This window comes from Prionailurus bengalensis, chromosome E4, assembly GCF_016509475.1.
Source record: "Prionailurus bengalensis isolate Pbe53 chromosome E4, Fcat_Pben_1.1_paternal_pri, whole genome shotgun sequence".
NCBI classification, from domain to species: domain Eukaryota; kingdom Metazoa; phylum Chordata; class Mammalia; order Carnivora; family Felidae; genus Prionailurus; species Prionailurus bengalensis.
The window spans coordinates 41,951,932-41,973,841 of record NC_057360.1 but is presented as its reverse complement, the minus strand read 5'-3'; the positions used below and the strand labels follow the sequence as shown (position 1 = coordinate 41,973,841).

At 40.9% G+C, this 21,910-nt stretch overlaps 2 protein-coding genes across 23 annotated transcripts in view; both read right to left on the bottom strand.

Annotated features, from left to right (window-relative positions):
- The window catches only part of ZC3H11A (zinc finger CCCH-type containing 11A), a 44,047-nt gene extending 23,136 nt beyond the window's left edge, over positions 1 to 20,911 (bottom strand). Inside the window, exons 1-7 of one of the 22 annotated variants that reach the window (XM_043567628.1) lie at positions 20,748 to 20,880; positions 20,173 to 20,234; positions 19,927 to 20,078; positions 14,830 to 14,883; positions 13,349 to 13,408; positions 5,690 to 5,888; positions 4,456 to 4,575 (exon numbers count right to left, since the gene is read on the bottom strand). In XM_043567628.1, coding sequence (XP_043423563.1) covers positions 4,456 to 4,575; positions 5,690 to 5,743 — 174 coding nt within the window. In that variant the 5' untranslated portion in view covers positions 5,744 to 5,888; positions 13,349 to 13,408; positions 14,830 to 14,883; ... (1 more) ...; positions 20,173 to 20,234; positions 20,748 to 20,880. Of the gene's footprint in view, positions 1 to 4,455; positions 4,576 to 5,689; positions 5,889 to 13,348; positions 14,884 to 19,926; positions 20,235 to 20,728 lie in introns of all 22 variants that reach the window. The other 21 variants (XM_043567635.1, XM_043567626.1, XM_043567623.1 and 18 more) reach the window with 21 other exon arrangements.
- Positions 15,848 to 19,920, bottom strand: ZBED6 (zinc finger BED-type containing 6). Its single transcript, XM_043567618.1, has one exon. It carries the CDS (start codon positions 18,992 to 18,994, stop codon positions 16,052 to 16,054), a length of 2,943 nt encoding a protein of 980 aa, XP_043423553.1. The 5' UTR covers positions 18,995 to 19,920; the 3' UTR covers positions 15,848 to 16,051.
- Positions 20,912 to 21,910: the final 999 nt, after the last annotated feature.

Genomic DNA, 21,910 nt, shown 5'->3' with positions numbered 1-21,910 from the left:
ACCTCACAACTGAATGAAGCTTATCTAATACAGGTATTTTCTACATAAGGCACTTTAAGAACTTTGTTGCACTTAGTAACACTACACAGCACTTCAGCACCACACTTGGGAACCGTTTTAATCAGCAAAATCACCAAGAAAAAGGACAAAAATGCAAAACACGTGGCTTTAAACAGACCACAAAAAGGACACTTGCTAGTGGTACGAGAACTAAAACAAGCCAGCAGAGTGTCACCTTGTTCCATCTCAGCTGGGAGTGTGTAGGTCACGTGACTCAAGTTTTTCAATGCTTTGCACACGTCTGCAGATGGCCCATGAAAACACCACAAGTATTGATTTGGGGGTTACAAATAAATTTTAGCAAGTAGGTGAATTTGCAAACATGGAACCCATGAATAATGAAAATCAACTGCATGTAGAGGGGGTTACAGTAAAAACTCTCCTTTCCATTCCTGTCCCCACTCCCTGACGACCCATGTTTTAAGTTTCTCTTTTATACCCCCAGAGATTTAAAAAATACATATGCAAATGAAAAACAAATATAAATTCTTCTCTTTTTTTTTTTTACCAAATGGTAGCATATTATGCACCTTATTCTACCCCCTTGCTTTTTCACTGACAATATATCTCAATCTTTCCTTATCAATAAAGTTTCCCTTTTAAAAAATTTTAACAGGTGTCCAATACTCCACTGTATGAATGTAGCAATTTACTTTATTAACAAAATTTTTTTAATGTTTTATTTATTTTTGAGAGAGAGAGAGAGACAGAGTGCAAATGGGGCAAAAGCAGAAAGAGAGGGAGACACGGAATCCGAAGCAGGCTCCAGGCTCCAAGCTGTCAGCACAGAGCCTGACGCAGGGCTCGAACCCACAAAACCATGAGACTCATGACCTGAGCTGAAGCCAGACGCTTGACCGACCGAGCCACCCAGACGCTCCTAATTGTAGCAAATTTATTTTAAATGAGGGTTAGGTTGTTTCACATATCTTATCATTACAAATTATGAGTAATTCTGCATCTATCTTCTTTTGCACATATGAGCACAGATGACACAAAGCTAAAAACACAAAAACAAAACAAAACAAAACAAAACCCCAGCATACAGTGTTTTTGAAGATACAGCCCAAAGACTGCTATCCCTAAGTAGCCTGCTTGCTAAGTTGGCCCTTGGTTGGCATGTGGGAACTTGGCTCTTGGAATGTTTCTAGTCAGTTAATTGATCACGGTGCCTAGACTGTGCAAATAACATGCCTTAGGCTGCCATCCTTCTGGGAGTCTAGAGTTCTGGAATGTGATAGGTAGAGGGTGCTTACACGATTAGCCCCATTAAAAATCTTGGATGCTGAGTTTCTAATGGGTTTCCCTGGGCAGGAACATCCCACACGTAGTGCTGCACTTTCACTGCCAGGGAAGTGTGTGCTCTGTGTGACCCGTCATGAGAGGGAGATCATTAAAGAGAACCGCACATGGATTCCTCCAGACTCTGCCTGTGTCTTTTTTTCATTTATAATCAGTGTACCTCCCCATCACTGTAATAAATCTTAGCCATGAAATACAACTATATGCTTAGTCTCCTGATGAGTTCTAGAGTATATCTAAATGTAAATTTTTTTTTCAGGTTTATTTATTTATTTTGAGAGAGACAGAGAGAGCATGAGCAGGGGACGGGAGAGAGAGAGAGGCAGAGAGAATCCCAAACAGGCTCCGTGCTGTCAGCATGCATGACAAGTGGGGCTTGAACCCACAAACTGTGAGATCACGACCTGAGCCAAAACCAAGAGTCTGACGCTTAACCAACTGAGCCACCCAGGTTTCCCTCTAAATGTAGATGTTCTTAAAGACTCTGACACACCACGCCTCTTAGAGAGTTGTGCCAATTTATACTTTGCCAGTACTACATTAATTTTCAAAAGCTGCAGAGTATTTCTCTGAATTTATTTAGTGAATTCCCTGCTCTTTGGAAGATAGGCAGCACAGAATGCAGTTAAGAGGCCATAAATCTAGAACCTACCTGGAGTATCTCTGTAACCCCAGGCATATAAAGTGCATGGTCAGTCTTCCTTCCTTCTCCACCTCCCCTCAAACAATGTAGTCCAAGGGCATTAGGTGAGGCCGAGAGATGAGAGGTAGGCATTCACGCTGGGCATGTGGCCCAGAGCAGGGTGTTGGAGCCTGACTGAATGAGGAAGGCATCACGTGACAAGGTGGAACTGGCCTAAGGTGTCAGAACCCAGAAGCAGTTGGGAGGGTGGCCAGCACAGTGATGGAGCCCAAGCAGGGTGAGCAAGGCTTCCGTGCAGAAGGGATCCCAGGGTAGGATAGGGAGTGTATATTTATGGAGGGCCAGCGGAGAATGGGCAATGACCAAGCAGGGTAAGGAAGGTAGGTTCTTCCCAAGTGGGGACCTGCTACAGAGTCCGAATACACACAGGGTGAGAAAGTAGGCATCTCACATAGGAGGGCTCTCCAACACAGATATCAGAGACCAAAGGTGTGAAAAGGGCATCCGCGGGGAGAGGAGCAGTATGTTGGGGTCCAAGCATGGTGAAGATGAGGTCCTCACGGTGGAGCAAGGAACAAGGCCTGTTACAGGGTTGTCGGAACCAACACAAGGTGAGCAAGATGTCCCTGTGGAAGAACAGCAGCCTCATGTGTGATGTCAGAGCCTGAGAGGAAGGAGGAGGCTGTGATATGACACTGGCTTACGGAACCAGGGCACTGATAAAATCAGCTGATGTTAAGGACAGTGGGAAGCGACTTTCTTACTTTTGGAAAAGAGAGTTACAAGTATGGAAAAGGAGAGCCTAGACTAAATAAACCCTGCAGTGCTGGTGAACTGAAGGCATCTTTGTGAACTCTTGATTCAATACACAGACATAAAAAATAATGAGGTAAATGTGTCTATATGAATACACTTATATACTCCCCTGTTCTGTCCATTGCAGGCCTGGAAGCAGTGAGACTCCAGGAGCTACCCAAATCTTATTTCTATATACATATAGCACTCTTCACTAATAGGATCCAGGGCTCCTTAGAGAAATGGTTGATTCCAGGGCTGGAGGAGGAAAAATACAGGATGCGCCTAATAAAAAATCTTATTAGGCTAGAAAGCAAAAAGGTGTTCAAAGAATGATGTGAATATCAAAAGGACACAAAAGTCAGCTTAAAGGGCAAATCTGGGTCAACTTGATCAAAAAAAATGACAGTAATGGAGTGTGACACATTGAATAAAAGAGAAAACCTTGAGTTCACACAAATATGGGTAACTAAGTGGAAAAAACGGAAAGTTTGGTAGGAAATGGGGCAATGACAGGGTCTCAAAGTACCTCTCCACAAAATACATATTAGTTACAAAAAGAAAAACTTTATAGTGAAGCAATCTGGTACCACCTTAATGAAGGGATCAGGGTTAATTTAACATCACCAGTAATGGGATAATTAAAGACTATAGGACTGTGTCACTAATGACATGCAATGAGAAGAACTAATACTCCTGTCAAAGATACATAACTTCAAGTTAGTAATGAGGAAATACCAGACAAACCCAAACTGCAGGACATTCTAGAAAATACCTGGCCTATACCTACCAAAATGTCAAGGCAAATGAAAAGTAAAGAAGACTGAACAACTGTTTTAGACTGAGGGAGAATGAGAGCGAGGACAACTACATACAACACTAGATTCTGGACTTGCTCCTTCTGCGTTAATGGATGTAACTGATACAATGGCAAAACATGAATGGGGTTTCTGGATTAAATGAAGGTAATAGACCAATGTTAATTTTCTCATTTTTAAAAAACAGATATCTACTTATTTTGAGAGAGAGTGAGAGAGCACATGTGCATGTGTATGTGAGAGCAGGTGAGGGGCAGAGACAGAGAAGGAGAGAGAGAGAATCCCAAGCAGGCTCCACGCTGTCAGCACAGAGCCTGATGCGGGGCTCAGTCTCATGAACCACGAGATCATGACCTGAGCTGAAATCAAGTCAGATGCTTAACTGACTGAGTCACCCAGGTGCCCCAATTTTCTCATTTTGATGGCTGTATTATGGTTATGTAGGAGAATGTCCTTCTTGTTTGTAGGAAATACTCGTGAACGTATTTGGAGGTGACAGTTTACTCCCAAGTGGCTCAGAAAAACATTTTATACTGTACTTGCAGCTTTCCTCTAAGTTTGAGGTGGTTTTAAAATAAACACAGAAACAAAAATACTCCCCAGTGACACATACGAAATTTTTACGCTTTCGACAGATTACCAAACTGCCTCCTAGAAAATGATACCAATACTCCAAAATATCAAGTTATTAGGTGAGCATTATGACAGAAATTTCACTATCTCATCAAAAAAAAAAATGTAACCTGCATATTACATAAAATGTCATTTCCCCCCTGTATTTTGCATTGGCCCATCACAACACCAGACTACATATTACAGTACAAACCGAAACCTTACATCAATCTCCATGTGCCGAAACCTGCACACCTGTCGAAAACAGCGCCCCTCTTGCCACAATGTGCAAACAGTTTCATTTCCTAGTGCCGCTTCACAGTGACGGAATGGACAGCTGTCACCCTGTAAACAAAGAGAATACAGAAAAGAACTGTGGTACCAAAACAGAGCCTACGTGAAATGTTCATTGTAACAGTTTCCTGGCATCTAAACAAACACAAAGGAGTAAGGAGACAGGCAAGGTAGAAAACAGTGCAGGGGGAAGACAAGAACAATCTGAGGTCAAAAAATTTATCATTTCCTTGACAGTACCCTTCATCTGATTTTATAACATAAGTGACATAAGCTGAGAGATGGGGTTCAAAAAGATAAGTGGGAGTATTTAAAGTGGTACACTTTAAAAATACATTTCACAGTTCTTCAAAACCGTTTCATACATCTTGACTTGTGTAACTAGCTTTTGACGGAAAATCAGAAAGTTAATAGATTAGGATTTCAGTTTAATTCTATGCTTCATTATATACTTTATACAACGGTAATATCTTAAACAGAACACTACTGCTGTGCAACCTGCTATGTGATCAGGGCTTTGCTCAAAACTGATCATTTTAAACACAGCACCAAGATGATTTTAAAAAAGTTTTTTTTTAACAACATATACAATTATAGAATTAGTCATAAAGGCGCAGAAAAGTGGATAGATCTCAATGAAGCCGCAGAAAAGCAGAAAAACAGGAAGTCTGGACACAGAAAAAGCAAAAAATGCTGCAAAAGCGTATTTAGAAGAATGGCTTGATGACTCAGCAGGAAATCTGAAGAAAAAAAGTCAAATTCAACCCACGATAGTTTCTAGAAGTATAATACAACCCACACATTCATTTAACGCAAAGTAAATAAAATCAAAGTTTGCAAGCTGGGCCAAAGCGCTCCTCATTCCGAAATCGCCCCGAACAGATTAATGATCAATAAGAGAACAGTGAGTGACGCCTATGCGCTGTAAACGTTTCCACTTTTGTAGAACGTGAAGGGCAGTGAAGAGCATACGAGAGGAGAAAAAACAAGGACGAACGATGAAGTCTCCCAGGACTGCGATTCTCTTTTTAAACAATGGTAGCAGGCAGCAGACAATAAACAGTTGAGGAAAACAAAACATAAAAACTTAGTATACTGGGTAAATCTTATCAAATTTTATTAGAGAAACTGTAGAAAGAACTGATTTAGAGATGCCAATTCTTACTTTGGTACATGTAGAATAGAAAAAAAAATAGCAGTCTTCTCCTTGATTAGGCATGCTGGGTAGATCCTCAGACTAGAAGTGGCTTCTTGAAAACAAGCCACTGCTTCCTCAAGGCGAGGACCAGCTCCAAGTCCTCTTGAAATGGGTTTAATCTTCCAAAAGACCACTCAATCACAGAAATCGTCTTTAAAATGCAATCCTAAAATGAGGGGACAACGAATTAAAGTACTTCAGATAAATTCTGCCAACTTCCTCCTCCAAATCACCTTGACTGAGATCACACTGTTAAAACCAAATTTTAACTGCATGAATATGTCCTTACCTGTGCAGGGCTTAGTGAGCACTGGTTAGTATTTTATTCTTATGTGAATATTATACTTTCTCATTTATAATGTAAAATTTTTGTTAAGGATAGCCATGCCCTTCTTTCGTATTCTCTACGGTGCTCATTACATGACTTCAGCATAAAATAAGCATTGCTAACTCAATAAATAATCTACATTTTATTATTTTATTTTTAATGTTTATTTATTTTTGGTGGGGGGGGGGGGGAGAAACAGAGCACAAGAGAGGAGGGACAGAGAGAGAGGGAGACATAGAATCCGAAGCAGGCTCCAGGCTCTGAGCTGTCAGCTCAGAGCCCGATGAGGGACTCGAACTCACAGACTGCAAGATCATTACCTAAGCCAAAGGTGGACGATTAACCAACTGAGCCACCCGGGTGGCCCAATAATCTAATTTTAGATTATTGATGGGATTTACGTTATTTTACACAAGGTATTTGCTAAATCTATGTGTCTGACAAACTAGGTTTTTTTCATCTGACAAAAGTCCCAATATTTTCACAAGCATTTTTAATTCAAAAGTATACAAGTAGGTGGGAAAAGCTGTCTCACTAGAATAACTGATGAAACAATTACCCCTGAATACATTTGTAGAGCTAGCTTATGGAATTAAGATGGCTAAAGAGTTGCACACCAGGGCGCCTGGGTAGCTCAGTGGGTTAAGCATCCAACTTTTGATTTCAACTCAGGTCATCATCTCAGTTTGTGGGATCCAGCACCACATCAGGGTCCACGCTGATGGCGTGGAGCCTGCTGGGGAGTCTCTCTTCCCCTTCCCCACTCACACACATGGCCTCTCTCTGTCTCAAAAATAAACTTAAAAAAATTAGGCAAAATTAAAAAAAAAAAAAAAAGAAATCATGGTTGACAAAAACAGAGTTGCACACCAATTATAACAAGGTGCAAGTCGTCCTTGGGATTCCTTCCATAAAATACACAAAACTACCAACACCCCACCCTCTGCTCTTGCCATACCCTGGCCCTCACAGTGAAGTAATCAAGAAAGCTTCTACAGAAATAAAAACACACGGTAAGAGCACCTGCCAGAATTCGGAAAGGGTTTCTATAAATTCATATACACCAGAAGACCAGGTTTCAGAAACACTGATCTACAACTTGAAATGAAATCAAACTCAATCATATCTCCCACTAATAATCCTAATCCACGAATAGCAGACCACAATAAAAACCAGCCTTGAAATCAGCAACCTAGGTTAGGAATTAAGAATGCCACTAAACATATACTAAAACCTTTAAATGTGCATATGCTGTGATGCACAATTTCATTTCTAGAATTTATCCCGAGATAAATATTCAATCAAGTTCACCATCACTTTGCTTTTAATAATGAAAAAAAACACCCACATGTTCAAAAACTGGAGTCGTTTTAAAAAGTTATAGTATTTCCACGTGACGTGATAATATGTAGCATTATACAGATTTGAGTACTGGGAAACGGGGTGTGGCTGAAAAACCACCTACAAATGTGGAAGAAGCTTTGAAACTGGGTCATGAATAGAGACTAGAAGAGTTTGGAGGCACGCCATAGAAAAGCCTAGAAGAAACTGCTGCGGGAAATATGAATGTTAAAGGTGCTTCTGGTGAGGCTTCTGTGGAAACACCGTTAAGAAAATGGGACACAAGGGGGTGCCTGGGTGGCTCAGCCGGTTAAGTGTCCGACTTCAGCTCAAGTCATGATCTTGCAATCCATGGGTTCGAGCCCCTCATCAGGCTCTGTGCTGACAGCTTGAAGCCTGGAGCCTCCTTCAGATTCTGTGTCTCCCTCTCTCTCTCCCCCTCCCCCACTTGTGTTCTGTCTCTCTCACTCTCAGAAATAAACATAAAAGAAAAGAAAACGGAAGACAAGTGACTGGCAGAAAATCTTTGCAAAACATTAACTAACTGAAGGGCGCCTGGGTGGCTCAGTTGGTTAGGCGGCCGACTTTTGCCTCAAGTCATGATCTCATTATGAGTTCGAGCCCCACACTGGGCTCTGTGTTGACAGCTCGGAGCCTGGAGTCTGCTTTGGATTCTGTGTCTCCGTCTCTCTCTCTCTCTCTCTCTCTCTGCTCCCTAGCCCCTGCTCACACTGTGTCTCTCTCTCAAAAAAAAAAAATAAATAAACATTAAAAAAAGCAACAATACATAACTCACAATGGACTGGTATCCAAAATATAAAAAGAGCACTTAAAACTCACCAATAAGAAAATGAACAAACCAATTATAAACAGGCACAAAGGGGTGCCTGGGTGGCTCAGTCAGTTAAGTGTCAAAGGGGTGCCTGGGTGGCTCAGTCAGTTAAGTGTCAGACTTCTGATTTCAGCTCATGTCATGATCTCACAGCTGGTGGGATTGAACCCCGTGTCAGGCTCTGTGCTGACAGTGCACAGCCTGCTTGGGATCCTCTCTCCCTCTCTCTCTGCCCCTCCCCTACTCAAGGACACAGGCTCTGTCTCTCAAAAAAAATACGTATTTTTTTTAAATGGGCAAAAGATCTAGAAAGACAGTTCACCGAAGATACACAGATGGCAAATAAACACACAAAAAAATGGTCAACATCATACATCATTAGGGAATTGCAACTTCCTTTTAGAATGGTGAAAATCCAGAACACTGACAGCACTAAATGTCGGTGAAGATGAAGCAACAGGAAGTTTGGAAGAACACAGACCAAACTATTAACAGTAGTTACCACCAGGGTGATTGGCAGGATTACAGGCGGCTATTTATTATATTTTATTTTATGCTCATAAGAACATTAAATTTTCTAATACAATGCAACACAGACATAATAAAAAATTTAAGTCTTGTCCTAACCGGCCTGCCCATCACAGATCCACTACAGAATTGGACAAGGATTGGACCTTTCATAGCACCTCACTGATCCACTAGTAGGATTCCCCTGACCCTAAACATGGGGAGTGCATTCTGTCATAGCAGGTACACCAAAAGGTAATTTAAAACACTACCTCAAATGGGATCAAGTCTCTAAGGGATATCCAAATAATTACAATGATACATATACAAAAAGAGAAAGCATTAATGAGACAAGAATAACAATGTTTTACAAAAGAAAAAAATTTTCGAAAGGAAAATAAAAGGTTCAGGGGTCAATTTCATTCCTGAAAACATCCCAATCAAACAAAATGGTACTTAAGAAGTAATAGCAAAACAGCATGAATTGTTGCAAATTACAGTGGTTTTTGTTTGTTTTAGTTAGGCTCTGCAAAACTCCCTCACAGGGGCACAGAGCACGGAGACTGAACGTTGAGTAGATGGGCACTGCCTTACTAATGTTTCAACAGAACAGTTCCTTCATATATCTGTTTTACACACTGAACTTCTGTAACTTTCACTAGGGGGAAAAAAAAGAATATAACTGCTATTCAAGAAAACAGCCCCAAACAGAACAAAAACCATCTCCAGAGATTAAAAAAACAAAACTTGACAGTAATCAGCACTACCCCAACTTTGCAAGGACCTAAAACCAAGATGCACACTGATAAATTTCTTAAGTTTTATTTAAAAAAATTTTTTTTTCAACGTTTATTTATTTTTGGGACAGAGAGAGACAGAGCATGAACGGGGGAGGGGCAGAGAGAGAGGGAGACACAGAATCGGAAACAGGCTCCAGGCTCTGAGCCATCAGCCCAGAGCCCGACGCGGGGCTCGAACTCCTGGACCGCGAGATCGTGACCTGGCTGAAGTCGGACGCTTAACCGACTGCGCCACCCGGGCGCCCCCAAATTTCTTAAGTTTTAAAAGAAAAAAACTTTTCATGATGCCAAGAAAAACCTGGTTACTTTTCAATAGTGAAAGGAAGCCAAGAGGAGTAACTCTCCTATCCTACTCCTGAATTAATGTAGGAAAAAGAAATTCTTTTAAAATCTTCATGCTAAGGACACAGCTTGATACAAATGAATATATTGCTATGAAACAGAGGAGAAGCAAAAGAAAGTGCAAAAAATAAGAAAACGCAAATTTCTAGCCTCTTCCCCCGAGATTTCAAAAGAAGAACAGGAAGCAGAATAAACACTGATGAAAAACACAACTCAATTGTACAGTATCACCGTCAGGATATCTTCTAGAATGCGGAAAGACATCAACACAAGAAAATGTATATAACATGGAAATAATTCCAGGAGATTAAATTTCTATACAATGGAAGATCTTAAAAAAAAAAAAAAAAAAAAAGAATGGAATTGGTAGAGATTAATGATAAAATACAGTAAAATTTCCCTACACTGAATAAACTTGAGTTTTTTTTGTTTTTTTTTTTTTGAACCTGAGTCTGTAAATTAAAAGGGGTTCATCAAATGCCAGGCAGAAAATTTCCTTAAAGACATCTCTACTGGGGCTCCCGGCTAGCTCAGTCAGTGAAGTGTGTGACTCTTGATCTCAGGGTTGTGAGTTCAAGCTCCACGCTGGGTGTACAGATTGCTTAAAAAAAACTTAAAGATATCTCTACTGTACCAGAGATAAGCTGAAAATGTCAAATTCCAAGGAGTGAAGATAGAATCACACAGATTTCTAGGAAAAAGCAGACTGACAACAAAGAAAATCATACTTGACATGACATCATCTGAATCTCTAAATGACGAAAGACAAAATGCTATGCACCAGAATTTAAAAGGAAGATTATGACCATAGATATGTCCTTTCAAAGTACATTTCAAGATCTCGGGACTTGGAAGTTTTAGATAGTAAGTCTCCAAAAGTAAGGAGCCTGCTTGGATTCTCTCTCTGTTCCTCCCCTACTCGTGCTCTTTCTCTCTCAAAATAAACAAACGTTAAAAAGAAAAGAAAAAACAAGACTTATTGCTATTACAGATGTGAAACAGAACATTTAAATGTAATATTCCCAAACAAGTGAATGTAAGATCCACAGAATTCAAGCAAGTCCATGGATAAATGTGACTTATGAAAAAAGTGGCACTTGAAATTTAAAAAACTTTGGCCTCCCATTTGAAAAAACAACAACAACAAAAAAACCTTCTGCTTTATACAAAAAGGTTCCAGGGTAATAAAAGCAAAGAGACCTAAGAGGCTTTAGCTCGCTAATTAAAGCTCTATACTAATAAAGATTCTAAATTGATAACTGTGCTCGGCAAAAAGGACAGCTGCCCTGTTTATGGGACGGAGAGGCAATGCCACATTAGTATAATCCCTAGATTACATTTTTGGTTTTTAAGTTCCTATTTAAGTTCCAATTAGTCAATGAACAGTGTTTCATGTATACAAAAGTGATTCAACACTTCCATACGTCACCCAGTGCTCATCCCAAGTGCACTCCTTAATTCCCATCACCTATTTCACCCATTCCCCCACCCGTCAGTTTGTTCTCTATAGTTAAGAGTTGGTTTCTTGATTTGTCTCTCTTCCCACCTTTGTTTCTTAAATTCCACGAGTAAAATCACATGGTATTTGTCTTTCTCTAATTTTCCCTAGCATAATACTCTCTAGCTCCATCCATGTTGTTGCAAATGGCCAAGATTTCATTCTTTCTTATGGTTGAATAATATTCCATTGTATACATTTACCACATCTTCTTTATCCATTCATCAATCAATGGACACTTGGGCTGTTTCCATAATTTGGCTATTGCAGATAATGCTGCAATGAACATTAGGGTGCATGTGTCCCTTTCAACTACTATTTTTGTGTTCTCTGGGTAAATATCTAGTAGTGTGATCGCTGGATCATAGGCTAGTTCTAGATTACATTATTAATATAAAAAATATAACCAAGCACTGGAAAATAAATGCATGGTATTTTTTAAAAAAATGTTTATTTACTTTTGAAAGAGAAAGAAAGCAAGTCCGAGCGAGCAAGGGCAGGGCAGAGAGAGGAGACAGAGGATCTGAAGCAGGCTCTACACTATCAGCATAGAGCCCAGTGTGGGGCTCGAACTCACAGACCATGAGATCATGACCTGAACTGACGTCAGACGGTTAACCAGCCGCCAGGTGCCCCTAAATGAGTGATATGTTTTTAATAGGCTCAGGTTGGGCCTGGAGTAGGGGTGGGGGGGAACCTTTCCTAGCATCACCATAGTTAAAAGGATGTATCAAGAACTTTTAGGGGCGCCTGGGTGGCTCAGCCGGTTGGGCGGCCGACTTCGGCTCAGGTCATGATCTCACACTTCGTGAGTTCGAGCCCCGCGTCGGGCTCTGTGCTGACAGCTCAGAGCATGGACCCTGTTCCAGATTCTGTGCCTCCTTCTCTCTCTGACCCTCCCCTGTTCATGCTCTGTCTCTGTCTCAAAAATAAATAAACATTAAAAAAAAAAAAAGAACTTTTACAAATTCAAAAAACATCTTTATTCACGTAAACTAGTACACCCTCTTTAGAGAATTGTATTAATTCACATCTGAAAACTGTTTTTAGGGAAAGAGTTTACACAGATGTGTGTACAGGGCCATTAATTGGATGGACGGTTATTATTTTTTTTAATGGCAAAGCCCCAAATGTCTATCAGTGAGAGATCTTAAACTACAGCACTTCCATATAAAAGAACACTATCACGTCATTAAAAAAACAGATGAGGCAGATCTACGTGCAGGGACATGGAACTATGTCATGATAAACTACAGATGGTGTTTTTGAGAGAGAGAGAGAGAGAGAGAGAGAGAGAGAGAGAGAGAGAAAGCACTTGCACAAGCTGGGGAAGGGGAGGGGGAGAGAGACAGAGAATCTCAAGCAGGCTCCATACCCAGTGCAGAGCCAGATGAAGGGCTTGATCTCACCATGAGATCATGACCTGAGCTGAAATCAAGAGTCCAATGCTTAACTGACTGAGCCACCCAGGCACCCTTTGATAGTGCTTTATTAAAAACAAAAACAAAAACAAAAACAAAATGTAATGTTTATTTTATTTTTGAGAAACAGTGCATGCGTGGGGAAGGGGCAGAGAGGGAGATACAGAATCTGAAACAGGCCCCAAGCTGAGCCATCAGCACAGAGCCCACAGCGGGGCTCGAACTTGGAACGGCGAGATGGGAGACATAGGCCGAAGCCGGACGCTTAACCGACAGAGCCACCCAGGCACCCCTGATAGTGCTTTTTTAAGAGGACATGGAATCACCTCTTACTATTAGGTGGTATATTGTTTTTACTTTTTTAATAATGTGCATGTATTATCAAAAAAGGAGGGGGGGGGGAGTTTTTCCATCCCCAAACCAAAAGCTTGTAAATAATTACAAGAAAAAATGGCTTGACAATGGCTTTTTAATTTCTTACTGACCCAGGAAAATTATGCCTTAAATTACAAAAATGTTCACTCCCTTAATAAGAAAAACCCCATTCCCACACTTACATTAGCTGCTTGCTCTCAACAGGAACCTCTGTGTCTTCACTGAGTTCCAATCTATTACGCCTGTAGGTCGAACCAACACTCAATCCATGAATTAATAATAATGAGGCAGAAAGAATTTTCCTCCTCACATTGCCAAGGAAACCTCTCAGCCACAATTCAAACACAGGAGGTGTTTTTAAAACATCTCCCAACTACTGGGAGATTAAGTCCATTTGAATAACCTTTGCCAGACTGGAGACAGCTAGGGTTAGTTATCTCCTCAAAAACAAAAACAAAAACAAAAAACCAACAAAAAGAGAGTTCATTTAAAGATGAACTTGAGATTCAAAAGATTATTGGGAAAAAAAAAAATCCATCTTCCATAGCCGAACAATAGAATTTAAAAAGAAAGAAGAAAAAGAAAAAAGAAAAAGAACACCAAAATTCAATAAGATCCAATTTCTGGTCTTCAAGATTTCTTCACCTATTAAGAAAAAAACAGAAACCTTCCCCCATCTTTATTATCTGTATAATAAAAGCATACTTGTATGAAAAAATATAGTGTTTTATGTATATAATATACATATACATACATACTAACTGGCTTATACACACACACACACATATACACAAACGTGTAGAAATAAAACATTTGGGTAAGTTTTCCCTTTTAAAATACACTATAAAAGCCTTCAGATTTGGGTTCATTATAAAAATAGTGAACTTACTCTTATACCAAAGTATCATGATGTGTACCAATATGTTACACTAAATTTCGCCCAGCCCACAGAGTAAACATGAAGGGAGATCCTTACACATGTATCAATGTGTATAATACTAATACGGATGTATGTACATCATTATCGTCTTTATCATCTTCAGGGAGTGTTTAACCAAAAAAGATAGAAACGTATAGTTATCGAGTAACTACAGAGTGGTGCAGCAAGCTGTAGAAGGCAGAGCAGCATTATAGCCATCCTGAACTGGGACTGTCAAAATACAGAGAGCTTCTATCCGAGGGAAGATTTTTTTTTTCTTCTTTTACAGCAACACCAGTGTCACTGGCATGACATTCAATATTGGCCCTGCAAAGGCTTGCTTATGCAGCCCGGTTTCATTTTTTTTTCTTTTCTTTTTTTTTTTTTTTTTTTTTTTTACAAATGATGGCTACAACTAAAGACTTTGTAATTATTCATTTACTCCAGTTAGTAAAAGGGTAAACTTTGGGAGTTGAAATTTCATTGCACAATGGTACATTTACCATTTAAGAATTAAAAAAAAAAAACAAAAACAAAAAAAAACAAAAAAAAACCCCAAAAACAAAAAAAGAACAATTTTGATACAGAGAAATGAGTTCTAAATTTTGAAACCAGCCCCGTAACAAAGCAATTTTGATTCTCATGTAATAAGTACTACATAGTTTCTAGGCTAAATCTTGCCAAATACTATCCAAGACAAAACTAAAATCAAAACTTAAAAAAAAGTGGACACCTTTTACTCACACTTAATACTAGTCAATTTTCCAGGAAATTTTTGGGCAGGGAATATCCCCAAATCTAAAATGAAAAAAAGGAAAAATTGGGATCTTACATTAGTTATTCAGTCTGAAACTTGTAATAGACTTTCACTAAAAGTCATCATTCTCTGGCCTCCCACTCAACCACAGAAACATACTTTGAGAGTGGAAAGGGACTTTAAAGGTCACTGAGATCAATTCTCTTATTTTACCAGTGAGGCAGTGATTCCTAACACCTGAAAATACTGAATGCTTATGTTTAGCTAAGATTAAAAGCCAAAAACCAATCTCACAGTTAAGAATACAGTATTATGGATCATTCAGCATATGTATTTTAAGACACTCAAGATCACTTACAATGAGAAACATTCTTTGGGACACGGACACTGCATTTGTCAAAAGTATGCTCCTGGGGCTTTTATTCCAATTCCCATTCAATCTTTCTCAATTTCTGTAAACCTATTATGTCATTTGCCCGTATGTGTAAAAAGTACCCATACAATCTTTATTGTTTTCCCACTATTTTATAAAGCTTAAAAAAGGCAACTCAAAGACTAAAAGTAATTTTAGTAATTTTTCCCAATTGTTTTCTAATGTTCCCCTTTTACTTAGATCCAATCCCTAAATATAAAGGGTAACTCTATCACACTCAGTAAGTTGAAATTATAAAGCTGACCAGTATGAGGAGGCAATTAGAAATTTCCAAATTTCTTGAGTTTTGTTTTTGCCAACTTGTAAGTATGGATGAGGGTTTTTAAAGGAACAGAAAAATGGGAGAGACGGGGAGGAATACCAGCTTAGTATGTTTTCCCTTCAATTTCGTTGGTTTCAGAGAAATCAAATTTCCCATGATGGGACAAATTTTTTTTACTTAAAACCAATTACAATTCAATCTACCAGCCAGAAATAGCCTAAAGCCTTTCAATGCTGCACTATATTTTTTAAGTTAAAAAATACCTTTTCTCTCTTAATTGGTATAAACAAAATTTCAAGTGACAGCTATATTGAGTTACTACTGTGAAATTTTTAATCTTCACTTTGTCAACATTATTACCTCTGAGGAATTTTCAGCACTCTTTGTGTTTTCAGGTTTCCCCAGATGTGTGTATTAAGAATAATTAGTGTAACTATGTTTAACAACTATAGCAATTCGGATACAGTAACATAGCAACAAGTTGCCCATTTCAAATGGAAAAAGGAAAAAGAAATTAAGGTAATATTTCTTTTTCATTGCTTTGAATAACTTCATTCCCAGGATCCCAGCTCAGAACCAATGTAGAATAATCATAGTTAACATTTTTCAAGTTCATTTTCAAAAACATCAGCTGTTCTATATTGTCAAAGTCCAGGCTCATGATCTGTTTTGGATGAAACTGGCTATTTGCAGTAAAGATACATTCAGATTGCCAACTACACATGGGGCAGCTTAGATATTGAATGGCAACTTGGGTCAAAGCTGGCCATATGCTCACCTTCCTCTGCCAGTAAATCAAAGGGTCACCACCTCCTGAGATCTCTGAATACTTCTCTTTGAAGTATTCATCCACTACTGCTATGGCAGAAGGAAACATGAAGCTTTTGCTTCCAATGGCAACATTATCTGCAGCTGAGCTATCAAAAGACCCTGAACTGGAGGTGCCTTCTCTTATAGATGAGGTAAACGAATCAGCTCCTACGATGCCTGAGGGACCAGAAGCATCTGAAGTCGCAATATGGCAGACCTCTGAAGATTCCATATAGTTGCAAACTTCTTCTGCAAGGATCTGCTTGTAAGTTTCTAAATCAGCACCTTGAGGGAAAAAGTCTTCCAAACTGTTTTTAAAGCAAGGGTCTAACAAAGCAGCCAAGATACAAGGCTTGGATTTGAGCATGGCGCTCAGGAGGGAATCAGTCTCAAGTTTCAGAGATAAACTGTCCACCAGATTGAGCGCCTGAGTAATACCTCTTATTTGAAAATCTTCTCTGAGTTTCTGCAGAGAAAGAAGTAGATGATGGATTAGGGGTAGCACCTGATTCAATCCTGTGGTCCTGACACTCACTTTCTGGGTGGCCTCCTCAAATGGTTTCAGAATATCGCAAACATAAGTCATTAGAGTCCACTGAAGGGAGGTGAGCACAACTCCACTGGCTCTGCCAAGGCTATGGTGAACTGAATAGCAATGCTCCAAGAGCCATTTTAACATATAAAAGGTAGAAATCCAATGGCCAGTTTCATCCTGCTTCAAATTCTTCCACGGGAGTTGGTGATCGTTTTGGAACTCTTGCAGTATCTGACGGGCTTTGACTGAATGACTAAAATGATGACAGGTTTTCCTAGCAGCTACTAACATATTCTCAATGCTTTTGTGCTCACAGAAGAAGTCCTGAATGACTATGTTTAAACAATGCAGGAAGCACGGCACGTGGGTAAAACCACCATCTTTGATTGCATGTACCACATTAGAAGAATTGTCAGAAACAATGAAGCTAGGAATGAGGAAATTAGGAGAAAGCCACAGACCAATCTGGTCATTTAGTTCTTGTAAAATGTTGGTTATCAAACAGTCTTTGGCCAAACCTGTCACACAAAGTACTGCCCACTTTCTAAAATTGGGGGTCCTGCCATTACTAGAAGGTGCAGTTTCCAAAGAGACCCAGTGTACAGTCACAATGAAATAGTCCGTGGATGGGTCGTGGGTCCAGATGTCCACAGTCAAGTGGATCTTTTGGCTTTGAACATTCTCCAAAGTTAAGAAAATTTTTTCTCTGACCCAATCATACAATTGAGGTACAGCCTTCGTGAAAAAGTAAGTCTCAGATGGTAATCTATAGTCGGGGGCCACAATCTGCATGAACCTCTGAAAGGCTGGGGTTGAGAAGTAGTTGTAAGGATGCATATCCTCCACAATCATCTGAATAATTGCCTGACTTATTTGACTTGAGACTGAATTTTCAGAATATGTTGTCTCTCTCTCCTGTGCATGGGTCAGAGTGTCTTGCTCTGCAACAGGATTAGGACTCTCAGATCTTCTACTATTTTCCACCTCTAATACAGGAGGTTCGTCTGAATCAGAGTCACTAAGGTCCTCGGCTGTTAAACTGTGGCTGCCTGTAGACTTCTCTCCATGCAGAGGATCGCTTAAGAGATCATTTCTCTCAGTCTCAGTCTCATCTAATCCATTCCCAACCGCACCACTGTCTTTGTTGGCAACGGCCCAATGGATGGGATGTGTGGCCTGCAAGTGTCGTTGAAGCGTTGAAGTTCCCAAGTGAGAACCTGGCCTACCCCGGCTCACGCTCCGTTTACATATATTACACACAGCTCTTGAGATGTGCTGCGGATCAGTATAAAAAAAATTCCAAACCGCAGATGTCTTGGCTCTTGTCCCGGGAATTAAGGCATGCTTGACAATGTTACTTTTGATGAGAAATCTCCCTCTTTCTGCCCTCAGGGCATCAGATACCGATTTATCACGTTTCTTACCCATTCTGTTTTCATCTAATGGATCAGTAGAGATATATTCAAAGCTTCCACTGCTTCCAGCAGAAGAGGGAGATAAAGGCACATCCAAGGGAAAATCCTCCTCCCCACTAGTGACTCCAAATTTGTTGGCCCTGGTCCAGTGAGGTGAATGCCTTGCCTGCAGATGTCGTTGTAGAGTAGAGGTCCCCAGATGGCTGCCTGGTTTACCCCTGCTGACGCTTTTTTCACAGAGGTTACAAATAGCTCGCCAGGTATACTGGGGGTCAACGTGAAAGAAGTGCCACACGATGGAGGTCTTGGCTCTGGTGCTGGGTAGGTAGATCTGTTTCTCTATGTTGCTCTCGAAAAGACTTTCTTCATCCTGCTCATGGGCACTGGAAGCTAATAAAGCAGGCGCATCCGCAACAGGCCTCCCAGATGCCAAATCCTTACTAAACTTTTTTGCAAGGAGCAGTTTTTTTCTTCGCCTTTTCCCCTTAATCCGTAAACCCTTCTTCCTTTTCTTTTTAGCAGGCAATTTTGCCTCCTTATCCATTCCTTCGGCCACCATCTTCCCCTCTACTACATCATCTTCATCTGTGTTAGAATTAATAGGAACACATCCCAGAATCCCAGCACCGCTAAAAGTGTTGCATCTTCGGCCAGGAGAGAGCGAGGAAACTGGTGCGCTTAAGGTACATACACTCATTCTCTTTATGTCTCCAAAATTCGTACCAGAATCTCTTAGTGGGTTTATCACTCAAGCAGAAATACAGCTGTTCCTCTCTAATCGCATTACCTTGTCTCCAATTTCTATGGGGAATCAAATTCCCTTTGGAACAATGACTTCCAAGCCAGGTTATTTTTGGAAGAAAAGTGACAGCAATGGAGAACATTCCCAAACTCTTTCTTATAGGGCTTTATGATCCCTTCCAGCTTCTGAGTTCTGAATCTGAATTCAAACAGTCCAATCTCTTCGTGTTATAGAAAAAAGGAACGGAGGGCCACCTTCCCAGAGTCATAGAGTTAGCAGCAGCTAGAAGCCAGGTCTTCCAAATCCCAGGTCCATGTTCTCTCTGGTTCATCAAGAACTATCTCTGCTTGAAATGCCTTCAGCTTTTAAAATGTGTATTTTTAGGATGCGTCATGGTAGCAACATCAATTTCCCTTAGTTCTGAAATTATTTAATTTCAGGAAACCTCACTTAAACAAAAACATAGTGCATCATTCAACATTCATCATTTAGGACTGTGATTTGACAATACAACCCAGAAAGTCAAATCCGGGAAATATAAAGCAAACTCCACATACTGGTCATTAACAGCATACGCTAATTGAGCTCTTTCAGCTCTAAATAACAATAATTCAATTTTTAAAAATGCGGGTGGCTAAAAAAAAGGGATTTGGGAGCATAAATTTGTAAGGTTCACAAGCTGCATTTTCAATTTACTGTTTGTATCAAGAGTTAATCCAAATTTCGCTCTGCCACATTTTTAGACTGGGGAAGCTTTACTGCCTGTAAAGGAGTAACTCACGAGTTGAACTCTATGGGAGCAGCAAGAACTGAAATCTGAGCTGTAAACCACTTTCATTGCTTTTCGGTTGATCCCTCCCCTGCCCCCAATACCTACATACATTTACCCTAAAAAGCATCGCTATCACTAGTTCCACAGCCTCCTTCTCAAGGTCCAGAACCAAGGCCTGCAAGATGTCAACAACATGGGCCTTCCCCATAGGAATCCGCACCGATTATGGGAGCTTAGGGGGTGTTCTTCATTACGGTTTCATCAATCCTACAAGGAGAACGGAAGTGTCCCTGTTGTTCTTGACTCCGATGCGGAGGGCTGGGGTGGGAGTTAATTAAGGTAAGGAAGGGGTGTAGGATACCGGATTAAGGTCGGTGGCTTTCTGTATGTGGAGTTTGAGAGTGTCTCCCAAGTAGTGGGACCCTGGAGAGGAATGAGAGTAGGTAAATTCAGCTCCTGGCACTCAGTTTGATTTAGGCAGTGGGGAACCGCTAAACTGGGGAAACTGTTGTCGCGAAGAAAGCGATCTAGTGTCAGTTCTCTCTTCGGGAGTCGGGAACAAGCCGGCTTTCCGGGGCTGCGGCGGGCTCCTACGGTTTCGCCAACACCGGATGTGGGGGAGGGGAGGAAGGTTGTTGGGAAAGGAGCAGGCGCCGTGGGGGTGGGGTGCAGCGGGTGGGGGTGGGGTGGACGGGAACTGTGAGCGGGAGCCCGAGGCTCCCAGCTCGCCCCGGCGAGGGCGGCGGGCCGGAGGTGGGGGAAGGGGGGGGTCGTTACGGCGGGGCCAAAGGACCCGCTCTGACTTCCCGGGCTAGGCCGCAACCCGGGGGCGAGGGGAGGCCGCGGCCACTCCCCTCGCCCTCTCCCCCACCTCCCCTGCCCCGAGCCACCGGGAATCAAAAAACGGGTCTAGTTACCAGAGAACAGAAACTTTACCGAACCGCCGACACTGTCCCCGACTCCCGCTTGCTGCCACGTCTTTCTTCTTTCTTAGCCGCTACCGCCCGCCGTCCTCACAGCAGCAACACCAGCAGAAATCCAAGACTGCCAGCGTCAAAGATGGCGCCTGGCTACAGGCTCAGCTCTAGGACCCGGCCAGTAAAAGTGCCAGCACGACGCAAAGAGAAAGCATTCTGGGAGATGTAGTTTCCTCTGTGAGGCGAGGCTTAAGATGGCTTCCCCGAGTCGCAGGGTCACGTGAGAGGGGAGGCGCTAGGACGCGGGGTAACTTCCCCGGCGAGGAACGCGTTTCAGGAACTTACTTACGGGTTTCTTGAAACCGTCTTTGGTTTAAAAAAAAAAGTTTTTCTTTTCATTTTTAATTCAGTGAGGTAATAAGCGCGAAAGCCGCGAGAACTGTGTCTATAGACAGTAGGCCCTCAGTATATTCTTACCAAAGAATTTGCTTCATGAATAAATCGCCTCAACCGTGTATAGTTTTAATTTAGAAATAAACTACTTGCCCCGCGCAGCGTGGAAGCATCTGTGCATTTATTTTTGTTTGAAGAGGTGAAATTGAGTTTGGGTGGGTTTCTTTATGTTTTTATATTGAAAAAATAATTCATGCTCATTACAAAGTTCATGACGGTTGGAGTATGGAAAGGGAAAAAACATCTGGCCACTTCATTATTAACATTATCCTTTACTTTCCAATTTGAATGTGTTTACCTTTTTTTCTCTGATTATAAAAGAAATACATATGAGTCGTTTTTAAAATGTTTAAATAACACAGAACTGAAGAACGTTTAGCTCTCCGTTAATTTCATTCCTGCAAAATCATCTCTCACTAATTTAGCATATATTCTAACGCTTTTGTGTGCAAATATATCTAAATCCATTACTCTTGATACAGTAGGAGCCCAAGATCCCCTCTGGGTTGGTGGCTCAACAGAACTTCCTTTGATGGCAACATTTTACCAAACTTGGGTAAAGGATACAGTGCTGCTACTAAGAAAGCATACGTTTGACAGTAAAGGGATGGGACTGCAGGCACCTTTTATTTCCTCTTAGGCTTGTTCTGCCAGCTACCAGCTTGGTGTGGGAGCCTCAGCCAGTCCAGGTCAGAGCAGTCCGGGGGCTCCTCGCTCTTGGGCTTTTAA